Source organism: Malus sylvestris, chromosome 5 (assembly GCF_916048215.2).
Source record: "Malus sylvestris chromosome 5, drMalSylv7.2, whole genome shotgun sequence".
Taxonomy (NCBI): domain Eukaryota; kingdom Viridiplantae; phylum Streptophyta; class Magnoliopsida; order Rosales; family Rosaceae; genus Malus; species Malus sylvestris.
Genome location: NC_062264.1, coordinates 10,682,592 through 10,705,623, shown reverse-complemented (window position 1 = coordinate 10,705,623; position 23,032 = coordinate 10,682,592). Strand labels below are relative to the sequence as shown.

Here is a 23,032-nt window from a genome sequence, read left to right as displayed (position 1 = left end):
AATTGGTTTAGCTATCAAACCGTAGTGCTTGACAAACTTTCGATAATAACCTGTGAATCCCAAGAATCCCTGAAGGCTTTTGATTGATGTCAGTTGGGGCCAGTCATTGATTGCCTGGATTTTTGAAGCATCAACTGATACACCATTGCCCGAAATGGAATGTCCCAAATAATCTATTTGGTGTTGGCCAAAAGAGAATTTGCTGAGCTTCACTTTTAGGTTGTTGGTGGAAAGAACTTGAAAAACAGTCTCTAAATGGTAGAGGTGAGTATTCAAAGATGGGCTATATACCAATATATCATCAAAAAATACTAAGACAAACTTACGCAAGTACGGACGAAAAATGGAGTTCATAAGAGCTTGAAAAGTAAAAGGAGCATTAGACAAACCAAAAGGCATTACCAAGAATTCGAAGTGACCGTCATGTGTACGAAAGGCAGTCTTAGCTATGTCCTCTATGCACATGCGGATTTGGTGGTAACTGGAACGGAGGTCGAGTTTGGAGAAAATGCAAGCACCGTGTAATTCATCCAAGAGTTCATCCACTACCGGAATTGGGAAACGATCCTTGATGGTAGCAGCGTTAAGATCTCTATAATTGATGCAAAGGCGCCATGACTCATCTTTCAAACTCATCTTTCTTTTTTACCAAGAGGAATGGGGAAGAAAATAGGCTGTTGCTGTTGTGAATGACACTGGAGGAGAGGAGTTCTTGCACTTGCCTTTCAATTTTTGCCTTCTGTGAATGAGGGTATCGATATGGTCGTACATTGATAGGTGGTGTATCTGGGAACAATGGGATCTTGTGGTTGACTTGTTTGGGTGGTGAGAGATCGTGAGGGAGGGAAAAAAGGTGTTTGTATTGAGATAAGAGGGAAAGAATTGCAGGGTGGGTATTAGAGGTGGGGAAAACGGTGTGTCGGTGGGGAAATTGGGTTGGGGGGGTGGATTATTATCGGATGAGGGAGTTGGGTGGAGTGGCACGGGTGAAAAGTTTGTTGGGCTATATGGAGGGTGTAAGTGTGGCCTTGTGTTGTGAAAAGCATTGTTTTGTTCTTAAAATGCCAACCGATAAAGCCTAGGGATTCTAGCCACTCGGCTCCCAACACTAAATCGTATCCCGGGATTGTGAGTAGAGAAAGGAACTCACGAGAGTATAATCCTGCAAGGTTACGACCATATTGTGAACTCGCATGGTGGTGGTGACCTTTTTGTGAGAAGCCGTGGTGAAAGGTATGGGGTTAATATGTTTAATTTCCAACCCTAATTGCTATGCAATATCGATGCTTAAAAGGTTGCAGGCAGACCCTGAGTTAATGAGAACTGTGATTTGTTTGGAGTCGATAGAGCTATGTAGGCACATAGGCTGACCAAATCCAAGGTTCGGGATTGAGAAAAGCTCGAGCATATGACAAGAGGGATCAATGGGGTTATCCTCCTCGGGATTACAATCATGAAATTCAGGGGAATCATCCTTGGGGGTGTCAATGTCTAACAAGACTATCATTGGATGTTTGCATTTGTGGCCAGGGGCATAAGGCTCGGAGTAGTGAAAGCATTCTTTCTTTCGAATTTTATCTTTGACTTCTATTGGGTTTAAACGTTTGAAAGGTTGTGTGGGGTGGTGGGGGTGTTGGGGAGGGGTTGTGGTAAGAGGTGTCGTGGTAGAAATGGGTGGTCTCGAGAAGGATGGGGATTGGAAAGAACGAGAGAAAGGAGGACGTATATAACGTTTGGATTGGTTTTTGGTCTCAAATATTTTGGCTGGCTTTTGGGCTTGGTGGAAAGAGTCGGGTTCGAGAGCTAGGACATCGTGACAGATGTTGTCTCGTAATCCCTCAAGGAACACATGTTTCAATTGATTTTCTGTCCAATCAATCACCCTACAGGACAGTTTGGTGAATTCCACGATGTAGTCATCTACGGTGCCTTTTTGTTGAATGTGAGTAAGCTGAGATTCAATGTTTGCTTGATCGTCACCCCCAAAACGTTGAAGCAAAAGGTCAACAAAGAGACTCCAATTATCTCGACCATACCGTTGTTCAAACCCTTGCATCCAAATCGATGAATCGACCCCAAAGTTACAGGCTGCCACCAAAACCCATTGATTTGGGGGAACCTTATAATAATCCAAGTATCGCTCGGCCATGGCCAGCCACCCATAAGGGTCATCTCCATTAAAACGTGGTAACTCCATTTTGATTGTTCTAAAGTGAGAGGGTTGGGGATGGGGGTTGGGTGTGATGTGTAGTTGAGTGTGGGGAGAAAATGGAGCGGATGAGGGCAAGGGGTGGGGTGGATAGGTAAGAGGAGAAAGAGGGTTGGGGGAAATGAAAGATGAATGTGGGTGTTAGAAAGAATGGGGTAGAAGGGTGGGGATAGTAGAAGGAGGGGTGGGTGCGACATTGAAGGAGTGGGAAAATGATGAAATTGGGGTGGATGGGTGTGGAGAAAAATTTGAAGAAGCCTGGTACGGGTGAGAGGAAATGGGCCTCGGTGTGATGGTATGAGGGGATGTAATGGGCCGGGTTAAAGGGATGGAAGAGGGAAGTGGGGTCAAAACGAGTGGGTGGGAAAACCCTAAATCCATGTAGGATATAGTCGGTGGAGGAAAGAGGGATCGGAAAGATGGGTTTAAAAGATGGTGCGGGAAAGGGTAGGGTGGTTGTCAATGGTGTTGTGGTGGTTGGAGGTACTGGGAGGGCGGATTTAAGGGAGCGTAGTTTGTCCAACAGCAAGGATTGGAAAGCTGTGAACTGGGAGGTGATGGTGTGTTGAAAAGCTACATTTGAATCTTTCATTTGGTCGAGAGATTGTTGGAAGGATGTTTGCTGGTTTTCCAAAGCTGAGACGGAATCAGAGATGTTGTCGACCTGGGTGCGGAGGTGGTCATTGCGAACGTCATACGCCGCTGCAACGGCGTCAGGATCAGAACTGGGGGAAGGGGTGGTTTTGCCCATCGAAGGGCTCTGATACCAATTGGTACGGCCAATCGGTCTCAGACACATAAAACTAAAAATCAAAGGAACAATGCAGGAGAAAGAAAATGAAAGAGTAAAGGAATTCGAAAAAGAAGGAGACATATTTCATTCATCATGCCTTCACTGGGTACATTACATTTATTTATATCTCAACTGAAAGGGAAACCCTATCTCCAAAGCAGGCTGGGCTTGAGCAAACATAGTTGTGGGCTACAAGTATGGGCTGAACGAAGAGCTAATAGGCCCTCCAACAATGTGGTCCTAACATCTTTTCAGGTGTCTTCCCCTTGATCATGTCTGCCACTGTCTGACACCTCAGATCAAGCCGGCCCTTCATGTTGAGATAGTTTGCAGCCAATATTAAGTCAAAGAGAGTGTTCTGGTCGATCTTCATCATGAACTCATCGATCTCCATCAGCAGCAGCCCCCTCGTCTTCACGTTGCTTCCTGCAGTACTCGATGACCTTCGCCAGGATGACGCTCGCCATGTTGACAGAGGTATGGCATTGTCGGAGATCAATTCCTTTATTGTTTCCCATATTAGTTTGGTAAATCTAAGAAATAGTCATACTTGGTATAGCAAACTATTTTTATGGTCATCTTTTTTTCTCCATGAATATGAATGACCTTGTTCGTTTATTTATCTCAACTTTTTTCATATGTAATCTTATATAGTGTGAACATCACACCATCATGTGATGTTATTAATCCATTTATATTTCATCGCTTACATTTACTTCCGTGCCTAAACGTTAAGGGTGCTTGTTGCCGCTAGTAATTTAGCGTCTTTCCCTACGCTAAGCTAGAGCTATTAGAGTATAGTTTGAAACTGATCTGGGTAATTAGAATATAGTATAATATATAAATTAGTACCATCATGTATTTATGTGGCTTGTAAGTTGTAACATAAAAAAATTTCTCTTTCAACCGATATGTAAATGGTGTAAAAGGGGCTTGAAATATAATAATACGTTTTTTTAAGGGAAAAAGTTTTACTAGTTGAGTTTGAAATATCTAGGTTCGTTTAACAATCATGTCATTTTTAGTTTTTAGTTTTTATGTTTGAGATATGAGAAAACTACGAGGAAAAGAGGAATGAATAAGGGGATGAATTAAACTAAGAGAACGATTGAAAACAGAATCTAAAATAGTTTTTGGTTTTTAGTAGTCTTTGTTTTTTCACCTTTGTGAAATTACTTTCTTTCATTTAAGGTTGTAAATCACACTAGCTTTTTGTCTTGTGCTGTTCTGATGGGTTTAGAACCTTCTCTTTCTAATAATGTAGCAAAATTTGTATGCTGTTATTGTTCAAAAGCCTATCAAAATGACACAGAATTATGAGATTCAAATTTCAACTTCAAGCATGTATCCAAAACATAAGGTTGAAGAAAGTATTGAATCTTCTATTTGATAATACATTTGGGAATTTATTCAAAAGAACAATAAGAGAATGTTTATTTGCTTCTCTGTTATTATTCAGCAGTTGTGGAATCATCTACAGGGTGATAGAATCTATTGAAAAACCACATAGAATCTGCTTTTACTGCATATCCATCTTGATTACGGTGCCAACTATAGTAGGCATGGGTTCGATTCTTGATGTCTAAAGTAGCATGACCAAAACTGGCCTCTCTATAAGCTGAGTAATCTGGCTGTGGTTCTGTCATACTGCAACACAAAAAGAAATGGTTCGCAGATTAAGCATGTTCACAAATAGAAAGACGATTGTCATGCAACAATATATCAAGCATACTGATATACTTACTTTGTCGCTAAGCCTTCAAGATTTCCTCCATCACCAATCGTAATGTACACTGGTGCATATTGATCTTTCACAGGTTTGCAAATGCCATTTACGATGTTGTATGCAACATTGGATACACGTTCCTGTGTTGTACAGAAATCAGTTATTTAGTACTGACATATTGAATCATCACTGTGAACGGAGGTTAGTAGAAGGTTGTATTAGTGACAGAAATTTCTGCAGTATACTTGTCCTTAAATGGATTTCCTATATTTTATCGAAAGATTAAAATGTTTGATAAAGATGATGTTTCATTGAATTTAAAACTTCGTTGTACAAACTAAAAATAGAGAGTAGTGACAAATGTTTTAGGTATAATCTCCAGTTCTATGCAGATATCACCACGTCAAGTAATTGAGAAACTAAACTCGTTAATACAGACATGTATATCAAGAACTTACAGATCGTTCATATGCATGGACATGACCAGCAAATACCACGTCGACTTTGTACTTCACAAACCATGGCTCATACATCACTCTCATGGTTTCTCCTTCCATATAGTGATAGTTGTAGCTGTTGTACCATGGAGAATGCATTAAAACAATCAACCATGGTGTTTCACTCCTATTAACCTTCGGTAGTTCCTCCTCGAGCCATTTGTACTGAGGGGTGTATTTACCTTAAAATAAGAGAATGATGCGTTAAATGAAATTGTTCTAGAACTCAATTTAACAAACTTTGTACAGATGGCCTCACTAGCTCTCTGGAGATCATCTATTTAGTGTAACGGATGGTTTTGGAAGCATAATTCTATCGTTTGAAATACAGCGAGTCACTACAATTTATCACTAGGTTATATTTGCAAATTTGAGCAACAGTACTGATATTCAAAACGATTTACATGGTGTCCTTTTTAGAGATGAATTAACTTTGATTTACGGGACATATAACATGGTGCAAAAGAGGAGTCTTATGAGTTCATCTATTTATCTCATTACGACAATTATAAAAACTATACAGCTAACTTTTCAAGCTTTTCATTTTTCTGCGACATATGTGCAGTGTCTTTTAAATGTATTGAGAGAAAACCCTATGTGTGTGTGTGTGTATGCCCATTCTTACCATATGCCGAATAAGAAGACAAGACTATGATGTATGCCGAAGCTCTCTTGATCGAATACCAAAAGGGGGAAGTACTCCCAGATGCTTTATAGGGGACATGATACCGGTGACTGTAAGGCTTAAAAGGTTTGGTTTCACCCTGCAACAAAAGTGCCAATCATCTTTAGAAAATTACTTCACGCGATGACTATTTTTGGGACTTGTATAATTTATAAACAACATGACAGCAAAGTATCAATACACTAAATAACAAACTGGCAAAAACAGATGATCTTATCTAAGCGCGAGAAATGACAAATAATACAATCAATTTCCAGAGAAACCTAACGAGTTATGAGAGGCTTACGATTTCTGGGGCAAAATCGATTTCATGGTTTCCTGCAGTCCATATCCAAGGTTGATAAGCAACACTTCTCTCGACGAATCTTCCCCAAGTATCCCACCTGACATTGTCATGATTTGGGTAGTTATCTGCATAAGAGAGGTCCCCAACAAACAATACTGCTTGTCCTTTCTGCGGGTTTAACTCGTAATGAGTAAGCGTCTTATTTGAATCATAGCTCTGTCCCAGATCCCCTGCAAATGATATTAGATATAAGCAAATAGACCAGAGCCCAGGAATTTACATCGCAAAACACTGACAGTTGAGCCTCGTCATTATTCAGTTCCCGAGTTAAGGCACTCTCTTTCAATTTACGAAGTTGCACATAAACAGGAGTACAAGTTTTATAAGATAAAGAATTATAATTTGGTTTCCCATCTTTCGAGATGTATGGTGGCTCATTGCAACAACCCCTAGCTAGTCAATAGCATACAATTTTCTTTCAATCACACTCCCAAAATCTGAACCAAATCTAAGTAGCTACGTCACTTTATGATGCATCCTATTCTGATAGGAAACACTCACCTATGAGTCCAAATGTGTAAGAGGTGTCCGGACCAACTTCAGGAGGAGTTATAAACCAGAACTGCCGCTCGGTATGGCCAATTCCAATCACATAGTAGTATTTGGTATTGAACTGCACAAGAATATATATCATCAGATCATAATACAAGTTGCAAGTTATACTTATCAATTCAATCGGCAAATTCCGAAACCTGGGTATATCTTACATGGAGTGTCCACATCCTATAGAATTTGAAGTAAAAAGAAACCTCAAGGCATATCAAAACTTACCATTAAATTTCTGACAGTGGTGTGGTGAATGTAACCGGAAGTGTAATTGTAGAATTTATAGGTTGTAATTTTGCCCTCGGCCTTGTTTTTCTTGCTGTTTGCACTCCAGTAAAGCACACTACTGGAACCGGGTTCATCCACAGTAACCCATGAAACGATCACTGCCTTTCCCAGTTGGTCTCCTTGTGTTATATGAACCTTAAGTCAAAAGGGCACACATTTCATACAACTACTTAAAGTTTAGTAAGTCCAAGTACATAAACAATGTATAAATTAATGAAAGACACAAATTAAACAAGAAAGGCATAAAGAAATAACTAAATTTAACAAAGCTCTTCCATGGCAGGTATTTTAAATTGAGCTACCATTGACTAAAAGCCTCATAATTCTAGAGAGAGAGAGAGAGAGAGAGAGATCATACTTGTTGCGGTGCATTATAGCCAGGAGGGACTTTGAAGACATCACTGTCAAGAGGCATGTCCATAGTCTTCTCAACTTTCCTCACAAAACTACTTGTTTTGCCTCCATTGCACACCACTCCAAAGCTCAAGACCAAACCCAGCACTACAACAGCGGCTGCTGCTGTCCTTGAAGAAGCTAAATCCAGCACACCCATCTTGCTCAGATTAGCAGAGGACCCTCAAACCCCACAAACCCACATGTACCCTTTTGAGCATACGACCGACATTTGGTCTATATATATATATATATATACAATTCAATAATTATTTGCTAATATAGAAAACATTATTATCATAAAATGAGGGGAATATCCATAGCTCTATGCGGATAACAAAGATTGCAGGTCAACTGTTGAAAGCTTAAGGCAAGTTGGGTTTTGCCTGGATTTCACTTCTAGCAATTGCGTGTTGCTCCGGGGAATTTATGGAAAAGCAATTTTTGGGGGAAATAAAACGTTGACTAGGGAGAATACGGAGAGAGAAAAGAGAGGAGGTAAAAAACAAAGATAAAATACTATGTGCTTGGTTTCACAGACAAGTTCTTTGTCATTGTTGGACAAGTACGCAAAAGAATCTGGACAAGTGAGTCATGTACACACTACCGTTCACACGGCGGAACTAGTAGAATATAGCTGTTGGATGTTTACTGAAGGGCCCAGGAATTAAATCGGTAGATCTGAACACTAGAAAGTCATGCATACTATACGTTATTACATCTCATGCCAAAGTTGACAATTAAACTTTTCACTTGTCTCATGAGTATAGAACAATCATTCTAAGAAAAAACGTCACTAATACGCATTAGATGCAATGTTATTAAGAAAAGATTCTCTCCCCTCTTTTCTTCTATTCCCTTCCATCCCTTCTCCTATTTGAATGCTCAAGATTTCATCTTGTAGAGAGAGAAGAAGGAAAAAAAAAAAAAAAACAGTGAGAGGAGAGGAGGGAAAAAAGGAGGGGAGAGAATTCCCATCTATGTATTAAATAGGCAGAAAGGAGAGAACCTTTTGCTAAGAATATTCAATGAGTGCAAAAACATGGATTTCTCGATACAAATTGTTTATTGAGATGGTAGAACATGGGAATCTTTACATTTGCAAAAAGGTCCCCTTATATTGGGATGTCTTACACCTGTAGGGAGTAAATGGTATGAGTTACAGTCGTCATCCAATTTACTATTTCATCATCCTAAAACTATCCCATTAAAGTCTTTAATTGATGATGCCAAAGTCAATTATGGTTGTATGCTTCTTTGCTTCTTCATGCACTTCTGTATGTGGCATTCACACCAGATTTCACCACTCCTCCATAGATGGCCACATATCAATATTGGTTGTCTTTTTAAAACCTTGTTACGAAAAAAACCAATGAGAAAATCGAAGTAAAGAAGAAGGGGTACAACTTTGCTTGGATCATTGATATAGTGTTGAGTGCGCTTTTGTTGTCTCATTAAAATCTTGCTAAAAAAACCCCAGCGGGAAAAATCCTAGTAGATGGAAAAAAAAAAAAAACAACACGCATGTGTTATGGATGCTCATTTTGATGAGTATCTCCCCTTGATTTCTACAATCTTCAATTTGATTGATTGCTAAGTTGGCATAATTTGATACAGTGCACTAGCTTCTAGAATGCACTAGGGCCATGAGATTGCAATATTCTCATAAGTGAACAAATCTAGTTTATGAGCGGGCTTTATACGGATCAGAGAGAAAACCAAGATCTACACATCCAACCAAAGTCTGGTTATGTATGAGTTTTTCGAAGTAGAGTATGCCTATGTCCCCCAAAGATATCGTAGAACATCTTGGATTTCCTTCCAATGTTGAATTGTTGGGAGCATAGCTATGTCTTGTTAACGAGTTGACTGAAAAAACTATATCTGGTCTAATACATTGTGCTAAATACAATAAACAACTTGTTGATGCACAAAATCGATGAGACTAACGTAAAGTGTCAAGTTCGTGACCTTTGCTCGGTTACTTCGATCACTTAGTGATGATAATATGTAAAGAGATAGAGATAGTGAAGCAAATACAAGATGTATGTGGTTCACCCTACGTATGGCTACTTCCACAAAGTAGATGAGTTCTCATTAATAATGAAGGGTTTACACAAATACATAAGTTTAAGCATAATCATCATTAGTGGAATGACTAGTTTAAGTACAATTACGAATTATGGATTAATTGTAGGGGAATGATCTTTTTTTATAGTTGAGGAGAGTCTCTAGCTTTTGTCCGTGGTTGATGTGGGACTCTATAAGCTTTATTATGGCGCTGACATGTGTCGTGCTGTGATTGACCTCCTGGTTGGAGGGAGACTCTTGCGTTTTGACATGGGTGCCTCAACATGAACCCGTCAGTGGGTCCTTGTAGGTATGAAATTGACTAGTGCTTGGAAGGTTCGGGATTGGTCAAGTATGGTACAAACAGTGCTCCCTAAGTTCCCGAGTGAGGAAAACTTCTCGGTTGGGGCTTTGCAAAATCCAAGTCACTGAGTAATCATAAAATTTCTAAGTACCAAAGTGTAGTAGCATATAATGGGAGTCCCCTAAATCTCCGGACGAGGAGAGTTGCTGGATGAGGTGCCTCAATCTTCTTGAGTTGTTGAATAAAAGATTTCGCAAATTCTTTTCTCCTCCTCTTGTACATTGCAACCCAAGTACCTTTGTTATTATGCCCACATGCCTTTGTTGCTGGTTGAAAATGAGTAGCCTAACACTTGGGCCCAGATTAATTGACTATGGACATGCTTTAGGCTGTTATTTCATATTTGTTTCTTGGGCCTAGCTTTCATGCTACATTTTTTGCATTTTTGTTTTTGTTTTTTGTTTGAGGTTCAAAGGACACTAGCCTGAAAGGGGCAGGGAAAACTGTTGCAAAAACAGCAGGGAAGGCTGCTTTGCCTTCCAAGATGCAGTAAGTTCAAGGCTTGCTATGATTTTGGGTTGAAGGTTGCAGAGGGAGTCACTGTGGGTGGCAAGGGTTTTGTGGTTGATGATTGATAAGTGGAATTGTAGCTTGCTGCTCTAATAGGTGTTAGATGTACCCTTAAGTTATATACAAGGACTGACTCAATATCAATCTAACCACTAACCTGTAGAAGACATCGTCTCAGGAACTAAGGGAATGAACTAAAGTTCTTCTGCAACTCTGCATTAACCGAAAACAAGGCTCACTCAATGTGGCTAAGTATTTCTGTAAACTTGCATATTTAAATAGAGTGCAGGGACCTCAATTATATACTGTATGCGATGGTCTTCGATTAGGAGTCCTCCCATCAAGAAAACCTTATCAAAGATAAACCTTATCATCGAAAATCACTTATGCATAAATCAGCTAGAAGCGTTCTAGTTTATCTAAGAATGTTTATGACTTGAATATCAAAGTAATACAACTCCTGAAAAGTCTACCACATGTGTCAATCCCAATCTCATTGTCGTTCCAAAAGTCTTTATACAAATCATAAAAGTGTTTGCTCTCAAATAGACTTACATTGTCCCACTAGAGCAAATACTTTGTAAAGTTGTATAATAATACTTGAGTTGGAAAGAATCTGTATTGGCCATGAGATTATTCGACACTTCTTAGTTTACTAGTCTTTGTCATTGTTAAGCATTTCATTACACTAAAGATTACCGTCCCCATAATTACTTACAGTAAAGCTTATCAACACATAAAACTCCAACAAGATATATGACATGTAAGACACAACTGAACATGTATTAAATATGTCAAACATTTGGTCCCATTTAGAATCGAAAACGATTCATGTGTTTCTATATGAAGCCCTCAGGTTGTCTAACACTTTATAATGAATAAAAACATAAAACAGCATGCAAAAACACATTCATGCATTATCATAGCTAGCTGCTGAACTCTTTAAGGGAACCTGAACAACCTTTCAACATTGTTCTTTATTAGCTAAGAAAACTTCATCATTAATACTCAAAACTAACTTCACCATTAATACTCAAAACTTATCCTTCAAAAACTACTAGTAAATATGAAAATAACATAAAAATTAAACATGTTGCATGGCTCCCACTAATTCGCTGCATCAAAATTAGCCAAGACTTCCATGCCAGTGACATGCTTCTTGAAAACAATGGTGGGAACTACTTTATTTAACGGATCAACAATCATGAATCCAGTCTCCAAATACCAGTCATCACCTTATCTCAAGTAATGAGATACTTTATATCCAAGTTCCTTGTTGCATTAGACCTCTTGTTATTCTTAGTAAAGAATATAGCTGCATTATTATCACAGAAAATCTGTATAGGTCTTAATATAAAATCCATGACTTAAAGTCCAAGTATGAATTCTTCAACCAAATAGCTTGATTCACTGTTTCACAGACTGATAAATATTCTGCAACCATTGTTGATGCTGCCGCAATTCCTTATTTCACACTTTTCCAGGGAACTACACCACATGCCATTAAGAAAACATAACTTGTAGTCGATTTCATATCATTTGGACAACCTGCAAAATCTAAATCACTGTATCCTTCCAAAACCAAACTCTCGATTCTTCTATACACCAACATATGATCCTTGGTTCTCTGAAGGTATCTCAAAACCCTTTTGGTAGCATTCCAATGAGCTTATCCAGCATTGAATTGAAACTTCCCGAGCACAGAAATGGTAAAGGCCAAGTCAGGCCTCGTGCACACCTGTGCATACATTAAACTTCCCACCAAAGATGCGTATAATTTGTCTTCCATAGCCTTCATCTCTAAATTTGTTTATGGGCATTGCAGTTTACTCAATTTATCACCCTTTGATATAGGTATTTCAGTAGTTCCACACGATGACATGTTAAACCTTTTTAACACTTTCTCTATATATGCTCTTTGTGACAATCCCAGCAAGCCTCTCCTTCTATCCCTTTTGATCTCAATGCCCAAAACATAAGTCGTTTCGCCTAAGTCCTTCATTTCAAAGTGCTTCTGCAAAAAGGTTTTTGTGTCATCCAACAAACTATGACTATTCGTGGCAAGCAATATATCATCCACATAGAGAACTAGGATGATAAAATTGCTCCTACTGAACCTTAGATAGATGCAATTGTCTAAAGGGTTGTCGATGAAGCCATGTTTTTTCACAATTCTATGAAATTTCAAGTACCATTGTTGTGATGCTTGCTTCAAATCATATAAAGATTTGTTAAGTTTGCACACTAGGTTTCTTCCTTCTCCCTTCTTGAAACTTTCTGGTTGTCGCACGTAAATACACTCTTCCAAGTCCCCATTCAAGAACGCTGTTTTTACATCCATTTGATGTAAAATCAAATCAAAATGAGCCACCATAGACATAATAACCCCACAAAAGTCTCGACCTTCAAAAACAGCATATATTAATGGAATTGGCTTTCCCCAGGTAGTTGATTTGGAGGAAGCTTTCAACAACTGCTAAGAGAACAAAGTAGTAAAGATTAATGCAGAGATTAGGAGTCTTAACTTGTTTTGTTTTGCATTTTAAATAATTACTAGTTATCCTTCGATGGATGGATGCTACTTTTATCTTTTCTGTAGTCATTAACTGAGAGGAGCTTATAATAATGAATCAAGATTTATCTAAAAAATTAGTTTACTAGTTTTTTTTTTTTTTTTTGTGGTCTTCTTTTTCTCTCCACGTAGGAATAGGAATAATGTTGTTTGTTTATTTTTCTCTAACTTTGCCATGTGTAATCTTATGTAGTGTGAATATCACATTGTCGCATGATGTTATTAATCCATTTATAGTTCGTCGTTTACATTTGTTTCTGTATCTAAACACTAAGGGTGCTTGTTGCCGCTAGTAATTTAGCATCTTTCCCTACGCTAGGCTGGAGCTACAATTATTATTATTATTATTATGTTTTTTTTATTTGAATAAACGATATTATCACAGTGAGCTGCAATAATGTGGTTCAAATTCATCTTTTAGAAGATAACCCAATACCTCTCACTTACTAGTGAAGAGGAATACCACTAGATTGTAGTACTAAGTGGAATGCTAGATATATAATTAGAGACAATTTGAAACGGATCTGGGTAATTAGAATGTAGTAAAATATTTAATTAATAACATCACGTGTTTATGTGGCTTGTAAGTTGTAACATAAAAAATTTCTCTTTCAACCGATATGTAAATGTTGTAAAAGGGTTTTGAAAAATAATACGTTTTTAAGGGAAAAATTACTAGTCGAGTCTAAAGATGTTTAGGCCTGTTTAACAATCATTTTGTTTTAATTTTTAATTTTTGTATTTGAGATATGAGAAAACTATATGAGGAAAAAGAGGAATGAATAAGGGGAGAATGAAACTAAAAGAATGAATAAAATCAGAATCTAAAATCGTTCTTCGTTTATAGTAGTGTTTGTTTTTCACTTTTGTCAAATAACCCTCTTTCATTTAAGATTGTAAATCATACTAACTTTTTGTCTTGCTGTTCTGATGGGTTTAGAACCTTCTCTTTCAATAATGTAGCAAAATTTATATTTTGTTATTGTTCAAAAGCCTATCAAAACGACACAGAATTATGAGATTCAAATTTCAACTTTAAGCATTTATACAAAACATAAGGCTGAAGAAAGTATTGATCTTTTATTTGCTAATACATTTTGGAGTTTATTCAAAAGAACAATAACATAATTTTTATTTGCTTCTCTGTCATTATTCGGCAGTTGTGGAATCATCTACAGGGCGTTAGAATTTATTGAAAAACCACATAGAATCGGCTTTTACCACATATCCATCTTGACTACGGAGCCAACTATAGTAGGCATGGGTTCGATTTTTGATGTCGAAAGTAGCATGACCAAAACTAGCCTCTCTATAAGCTGAGTAATCTGGCTGTGGTTCTGTCATGCTGCAATACAAAAAGTAAAGGTTCACAGATTAATGATGGTGTTAATAAATAGAAAGACGATGAGTCATAAATTGTTGGAATTTTTGGATCGACGGGCCTGGGGGTTCAATCTAACAACACCGATATTGTCCCCAACTTGGTAATTACCACTTACCCAATCCGCCAGATGTGGGGTATTATCACAAAAGGCATCGGTATTAGTTAGAATAGAGTAATCATATTTAAACTCATTCTTTTTCTTCGCACCCACCAATGTGGGATTGCCAACACGCCCCTACACGTGGAACTCTATTTAGTGGTTCACACGTGGAGATCTACGCATCGGCAATTGAACTTAGAGGTTGGCTCCAATGGAGTTCAGACTTGTTTTCAATCTTTACTGAAAGTGCTTCTTAGGAACTCAGAGGCCGACTCTATTTTAAGAGTCCAGGCTTGTTTCCAATTCCACACTTCCTGGTGACAAGCATTTTGGCTTGCACGGGCCGTAACCTTGGCTTTGATACCATGTTGGTGTAATGATATTTTTTATAAGCTTCTATGAAAGCTTGATGATGATCATGGAATTTCCGCAATGGGAGAGATTGAGATAGAATTGGAGAGAGTGATGTATTGATTGCAATATTCCTCACAACAAACATGTAAGGTTGTTACAATTAGAATAGGAAGAGCAAGGGAGATCCTTCACTAAACTACAACAAAACAAATCTCATCCCTTAGTTGCTATCACCCTATGAGATGATGCCACTTGTCATAATCTATCACTTAAGCTAGATACAAGCAACTGCATCCATATGGACTATGATCTAACGACTTTAATTTAAACTAAGAACAAATATTAAAATCTCTTTTAAACTTGTTTTTTGCCTCTAAGCATCAGCTGGAGGGTTATAATCCTACACTCACTTCTAACCTTTTACTAAACCAAACTTAATCTGGATGACTTAATACAGAAAAATATAGCCAAATTAGTAGCCAAATGTTACTCACTGAAACCTGGAATTGACTACAATGAGATTTTTGCTCCTGTGGCAAGATTGGATACTATAAGAACCTTGATGCACTTGCTACACATAAGAAATGGAATCAATATCAACTGGATGTTAAGTCAACCTTTCTAAGTGGGGTCTTGAAGGAAGAAGTCTATGTTGAGCAACTGATAGGAGTATATTTATGCGACTGAGTTAGCTTGTTCTCAGGCATTTATGTTATTATTCCTTAGTGTTTAAAGTCATTTTTGTGCAATTTCAGGTTCTAAGGACAAAGTATGCAAAAATGTGCATTTTGGAGCCTTTTGGAGCAATTTTGGGCTTGGAATAAATATCACATGCTTGGAACTAAAGGAATGGACGAAATTGAAGACCTAAAGATGAGGATTCCTACTTGAAGTAGGAAAGTTAAGCCAAGATTTCCTATTTTGGTTTGATCTTTCCTAAATACTAAATGTCCCTAAGTTCCAGCAACATTGAAGGTTTCACATGCATTTTAGGACACAAATTACGGGTTCCTTGTACCATAACAAACATTTACCATGCACTCCATCCATGTTTAATTCTTGCATTAATCATCAATTCACTTTCACCTTTGAATCATTTCAACACCACTCCATTTTACCCATGCTTTGCATCATTACCCCATTTTACACATCCATTCAACTTCACATCCATTCCTCCATACAAACAAACCTTCAAACACTCACCAACACCTTGTGTCGTAGCAAAGGAAGGGAAGGAAAGTGCTTGGATGTGCTTGCTGTCCAACTTGGATCGTTTGAGCGTTTAGGTGTTTTCTTTCTTTTGTTTCTAATGTTTAAATTCATTTCCTTTCATTTTGTTGTAAATATGAGTGGCTAAACCCCTCTTGGCTATGGGTGATTTCAAAGCCATGATTATGTGTGCAATATAATTTGATAAATTCCAGTTATGAACTCTTAAATTGTGAATGCAATTGGCTTAACTATTTGATTGATAACTTATTTGTATTTGTTAATTAAGGGTCGACACTTAATTGGCATGCATAAATCCGTTGCTAGAATATAAGGAAGTTTCACATAATTGTTACAAACTTATATTCACATGTAGTGAAGGTCGCTTATAAACGATCGCGTTAAGTTCAATTCCTAGCATGAGTGACATGATGTCATAGTTGCAAGTGCTTTGTCAATGCTTATGATTTTCATTAAACGTAATGATCTTTGATAGTATCTCTATTATGATGTCATGTAGGGAACTTTTGAAGAATGTTTCGGGTTGTCGAATGATGTCATCCAATCCAATAAAACAAGGAAAATCTGAGAGTTAACTAGTGATGTCACGGTTAATTTGGGGCATTGTCATTCATAATTCAATGAAGTAGTAACTGGAAATCGAATTATTTGCATACATGTCATGTGTGGAGAAAAAGCCTCTAGCTATCCCATCCATCATTTTATTTTTCAAATTTGTTTTACAACCTGTCTAGTTTTTCATACTTGTTTGTTTGTTTCAACTTCGTCCAAAACTCAATCCCCCTTTACTTTAGTGTGTCTAGTTAGTTAGAATATGTTTTAATTTGTGTTTTTAAATGTTTTGATTCAAGTAAAAGTCAATTTTCGTCCAAAGTCATTCCTAGTGTCTAGTTTAAGTTTATTTAGTTGTTTTAAACTGTTTTGAGTATTTTAAGTTTGCTTTGAGTCTTGTGAGTCTTGTGAGGTATTTTTAAGTTTAGTTTTATATTTTTGAGTCAGTTTAGAGGTTATTAGCAAGCCCTCCTAATCCCCGGTCCAGAACGATCCCTACTTATAATTATACTACAGTTGTCAAAAGAGGGTTAAATTTGTGTGTTAAGTTAATTTTCGCATCAGCAACCACAAGGTTTTGTGAAGGAAATTGAAGAAACCAAGGTGTATAAGTTGAATAAGATACTATTATTAAGGGTAGTAGTGTAAAATGATGTTTAAGTAAAGTTGCTAGAGTTGTGAGAAGTTTGTTATACTTTACTTAGCTAGTAAGATAGGTAGTGAACATATATGTAAATGATGGTATATATATACCAAGTGTAATATTATTCAGAGTAATACAATTCACAATTTTATTTCTTCTCTCTCTTTCTCTAACTTTCTTACTAAACCTTTCTCTAAACTCTCACATGGTATCACTCACCGGTGTTTAACGACCTCCGATGATCATTCGTCTCTCTGTGTCCTCTGTGTTCTCTCCTTTTGCTTATTGTCGCTAACAACAATGGCGGTATCTTCTTCGTCTCCATCTGATTCTACCTCACAGCCATCTCCTGCAGATTTTTCGGCCCTAAATTCATGCCCTAATTCGGTCAGTTCTTCGATCACAATTCAGAATATTGGTTCGCTGGTTCCGATTAAACTGACAACTACAAATTGGATCACCTGGAGTGCTTTATTTGCACCGTTTTTTTGCTGGTATAATCTCACTAGCCTCATTGATAGATCTATGGTGGCGCCGCCCACACATCTTTTGGATTATTCAGGAAATTGCACTTCGACCGTGAACCTCAATATGTCACATGGTTTGAGAACGATCAAAACATTCTAATCTGGATCAACTCGACACTCTCGGATTCTCTGATTCCCTACACTGTTGGTGTTACCTCTGCTCGAGATCTGTGGGAAAAACTGGAGTCTCGTCTTGTTACAGCGTCGCAATTACACATTCATGAATTGCGCTCCCATCTTTGCACGATTACCAAAGGTGACTCCACTGCGGCTGCTTATCTTCAACAAATTGAAGAAATTACGGATGCACTTGCGACTGCTGGTGCTTCGATTGATGATTCGGAACTCATATATGTTATTCTTCATGGATTACCGCCTGAATATGATGCCTTTGTTAACACAATTCAATTTCGTCTTGGTTCCACTACTGTTGATGAGTTACATGGCTTACTGCTTAGTAAGGAGATTCAATTGGCAAATCGCAATAAGGTTTCTTCATCGGTGCCATTTTAAGTGTATCATTCCTCTGTTGGCATTCTTCCTACACCACCTGGTGATTCTACCTCTCAGGCGTACTATGTTTCTTCCCATGGCCGTGGCATCGATCGGAATTTTTCTAGTCCTAGAAATTCTCAGAATTTCTCTCGCCAAGGTCAAAATTTCTCTCGCTAAGGTCAACAGAAGAATAATTGTGGCTCAAGACCAAATTTCCACAATTTCAACAGAAGAAATTCCTGTCAAATTTGCCGTCACTCTGATCATGAGGCCATTGATTGTCCGCATCGTCTGAATCCTAACTATGGTACCAAGCCTTCACAGACAGCGTTTCATGCTAATACTGCTTCCACTGCTCCAACATGGCTTCTTGATACCGGTGCCAGTTCTCATATGACCAACTCGTATACAAATCTTCAAAGTCATGAACCCTACAGTGGTCCTGATCAAGTTTATATTGGCGATGGCAAAGGTTTGCCTATCACTCAGTTTGGTTCTTCTTATCTTCCTACTTCTACTCATACATTTGATTTGCACAATGTGTTGCATGTTCCTGATCTGAAACAAGATTTGATTTCTGCAAATCGCTTTATCGTTGATAACTGGTGCTTCATTCATCTATATCCTTTTCACTTCCTTGTGAAGGATCTTATTTCGGGGAATGAGCTTTTTAAGGGCCCTGTCAAAGCTGGCTTATATCGTTTTCTTGCACCTTCTGTTGCAGATAATCATCAAGCTTATGTGACCAGTACTAAAGCTTTTCAGGGAATCTGGCATCAACGCTTAGGCCATCCCTCATTCAAGATTTTAAATAAACTAGGCTCTCAGTCTCGTATCTCTTGTTCAGATAACATTAATAAATTTGTATGCTCTAGTTGTGCTTTAGGCAAATGTTCTCGAAAACCATTTACCTATGTTCCTTGTACAACAACTAAGCCTCTTGAGTTGTTGCATACTGATGTATGGGGTCATGCGCCCATTTCTTCTGTTAATGGATTTTGGTATTATCTTCTATTGGTTGATGATTTTTCCAAGTATTCTTGGTTCTTTCCATTGAAGTATAAGTCTGAAGTTTTCAGTACTTTTGTTAACTTCAAATTTGTGGTTGAAAATCTCTTGGGCTTCAAGGTTATTACTCTGCGATATGATTCTGGTGGAGAATTTGTTAATCATCACTTTTCTGATTTCTTGAAGACACATGGGATCTCTCATCAACTGAGCTGCCCTCATACTCCAGAACAAAACGGATGTGCTGAAAGAAAGCACCGGCATTTAGTCGAAACTGCTCAGACTCTTCTTACAGTATCTCAAGTCCCTCATTCTTATTGGGTTGAATCCTTATCCACAACTCTTTATCTCATCAATCGCATGCCTAGTGGTAGTAAACTCTCTCATTGGGAAATATTGTTTCATAAACCACCAGATTACACAACTCTGAAATTTTCGGTTGTAGGTGTTTTCCTTGGCTCCAACCTTATACTTCCTCTAAACTTGATCCGAGAAGCAAAGCTTGTGTATTTTTGGGATATAGCCTTAATAATAAGGGTTACCGTTGTTTGGATGCTCAAACTGGGCAAATTTATATTTCTCGTCATGTTATCTTTGATGAAACCACATTTCCATTTCATTCTTCTCCATCTCCTGTCAGTCATTCTTCTCCAGTTCAATCTCTTCTCAATTCCCCCTCCATCCCAACCTTATTAACATTTACTCATTCATCTCATCCTTCTTCTTCACCCTCTTTACTTATCTCTACTTCCATTCCCTTAGCTCCTTCATCTTTTTCTTTTCCTTCAGATTCCTTACCTCCCCCTTCTCCTCCTCCTCTACCTAATATTCATCCTATGACCACTAGATCAAAATCTGGTATTTTTAAACCGAAGGCTCTTCTAGCAACCAAGCATCCAATTTCCTTCCATATATCTCTTGATTACACACCTTCCACATATCTTCAAGCCTTTAAACACTTACACTGGAGACAAGCTATGCAGGAAGAGTTCAATGTTCTTCTTCAAACCGGTACCTGGTCTTTGGTTCCTCCTACTTCCTCTCAGAATTTAGTAGGTTGTAAATGGGTTTTTCGTATTAAACGGAAACCTGATGGCTCAGTGGACAAGTACAAAGTCTATCTGGTTGCCAAAGGCTTTCATCAACAACAGGGCTTGGATTACAATGAAACATTTAGTCCGGTTGCTAAACCAGTCACCATCTGCATTCTCTTAACCCTTGCAGCTACATTTGATTGGTCTATAAATCAGTTGGATGTGAGTAATGCCTTTCTGCATGGCACACTCACTGAGTCTGTCTTCATAAGTCAACCTCCAGGGTTTGAGGTTCTTACTCAACCCCATCATGTCTGTCAATTGCATAAGTCACTGTATAGTCTCAAACAAGCTCCTCGAGCCTGGTATGCCAAGTTAACAACTGCATTACAGTCTCTTGGATTCTCTGGATCCAACAATGATCATTCTTTATTTGTTAAGAACAGTGATTCAGTGGTCTATGTCTTGGTATATGTGGATGATATTCTTGTCACTGGACCTGATTCTGCAGCTTGTCAATTTGTGATTTCTCAACTCTGTGGTTTATTTCCTGTCAAGGAATTGGGATTCCTACATTATTTTCTTGGTATTAAAGTCAAGCAATCATCCAAGGGAATCTTTATCAATCAAACTAAATCCATTCTGGATCTTCTCAAGAAGGCACATATGGATGGTGCTAAACCTACTTCTAAATTGGATCATTCTTCTCCCTTACTGTCCAATCCTGAATAATACAAATCCTTAGTTGGAGGCCTTCAATACTTAACCTGGTCTCGACCAGATTTGTCCTTTGCAGTTAATCTCGTCTGTCAGTTCATGCAAACTCCCCGAGAATCACATCTTCAGGCTGTCAAGCGTATTCTTATATATTTGAAGGGCTCTATTACTCTTGGTCTTTGGTTTAAAAAATGCTATGCACCTCTCAGTATTAATAGTTTCTCAGATGCCGATTGGGTTGGTTGCACTATTGATCGACGATCCACATGTGGTTTATGTATTTTTCTGGGTAATTCTCTTATCAGTTGGAGTACTAAGAAGAAACCCACTATTGCTCGATCCTCAACTGAAGCGGATTATCGTTCTTTAGCTAATACTGCTGCTGAGTTAACTTGGATCTGCAACCTATTAGTTGATATTGGTCTTCCAATTCCGTGCCCTCCTAAACTTTGGTGTGATAACATATCTGCTATATCTCTTGCTAAGAATCCTTTATTTCATGCTCGAACCAAGCATGTGGAGATTGACTATCACTTTATTAGAGAGAAAGTTTTGGCCAATTCCATCACTGTGCATTTTGTCTGTACACAGGATCAAACTGCAGATATATGTACTAAAGCTTTATCCAAGGATCGGTTTCTTCTTCTCCTTGACAAACTCTCACTTCGATTGCCTCAGCTTAGTTTGAGGGGGGATATTAAGGGTAGTAGTGTAAAATGATGTTTAAGTAAAGTTGCTAGAGTTGTGAGAAGTTTGTTATACTTTACTTAGCTAGTAAGATAGGTAGTGAGCATATATGTAAATGATGGTATATATATACCAAGTATAATATTATTCAGAGTAATACAATTCACAATTTTATTTCTTCTCTCTTTCTAACTTTCTTACTAAACCTCTCTCTAAACTCTCACAACTATATGGTTTGAAGCAAGCACCAAAGGCCTGGTATGATGAGATTTATGCTTACTTCAACAATGCTGGATTTAAGAAAAGTTCAAGTGAAGCAACTCTGTATGTTAAAACAAGTGAAAACTTAGGTATCATTATTGTCTCTTTATATGTAGATGATATTGTATATACTAGTAGCTGTCCACAAATGCTTGAAGAGTTCAAAAGTGACATGATTAAGCACTATGAGATGACTAACGCGGGTCTGTTACATCACTTTCTTGGAGTGGGTGTAGTACAAACTAAAGGAAATATTTTCATACATCAAAAGAAGTATGCAATGAAGTTGATTGAAAAGTTTGGGTTGAAAGATTGCAAAATTGTAGCTACTACACTTGTAATGATTGAGAAACTGAGTAAGGTTGATGACAGTAAAGCTGCAGATGAGGGAGAATACAGAAAACTTGTTAGAAGCTTATTATATTTAACAGCAACCAGACCTGACATAATGTTTGATGCAAGCTTGCTAGCAAGATTCATGCATAATCCCACAAAGAAACACATGGGAACAACAAAGAGAGTGTTGAGATATATTCAGGGAATAATTGATTTTGGAATTGTTTTTGAAAAGTGAAAAGCCACTACTTTGATTGGATGCTGTGATAGTGACTCGGCTAGAAGTGAGGATGACGTGTACTTCAGGCTATGCATTCACGTTGTGATTAGAAGTATTTTCATGGGCATTAATTAAGCAAAGGACAAGGGCATTATCTACAGCTGAAACAAAATATGTAAGTGCTGCTGAAGCTACATCTCAAGCAAAATGGCTGAGATTTGTTCTCGAAGATTTTGGAGAAAAACAAGTGGAAGGAACTCAAATCATGTGTGACAATACATCAGCCATTTCTATGGCAAAGAATCTTGTCTTTCACCAAAAGACAAGGCATATCAACAAGAAGTTTCGTTTCATTAGGGAAGCAATTCAAGCTAAAGAGATTGAGTTGGTGTACTACAAGATAGAGGACCAGATTGCTAACATTCTTACTAAAGCTTTACCTAAAGATCGATTTGTTTATCTGAGAGAATTACTTGGAGTCAAAT

General features: G+C 37.9%; 1 protein-coding gene across 2 annotated transcripts; it reads right to left on the bottom strand.

The window, feature by feature from the left end:
• Nucleotides 1–4,306: 4,306 nt before the first annotated feature.
• On the bottom strand, nucleotides 4,307–7,931 carry LOC126623314 (purple acid phosphatase 2). Of its 2 annotated transcripts, none has more exons than XM_050292161.1 (8): nucleotides 7,449–7,931; nucleotides 7,028–7,225; nucleotides 6,758–6,869; nucleotides 6,197–6,426; nucleotides 5,851–5,989; nucleotides 5,187–5,407; nucleotides 4,747–4,868; nucleotides 4,307–4,649 (listed from the first exon to the last, which is right to left on the bottom strand). In XM_050292161.1, exons 1-8 carry the CDS (start codon nucleotides 7,641–7,643, stop codon nucleotides 4,454–4,456), a joined length of 1,413 nt encoding a protein of 470 aa, XP_050148118.1. In that variant the 5' UTR covers nucleotides 7,644–7,931; the 3' UTR covers nucleotides 4,307–4,453. The 2 variants fall into 2 exon arrangements, with proteins under 2 accessions (XP_050148118.1, XP_050148119.1); XM_050292162.1 differs by having other exon boundaries at nucleotides 7,028–7,256; nucleotides 7,449–7,592.
• Between the last annotated feature and the right edge of the window lie 15,101 nt (nucleotides 7,932–23,032).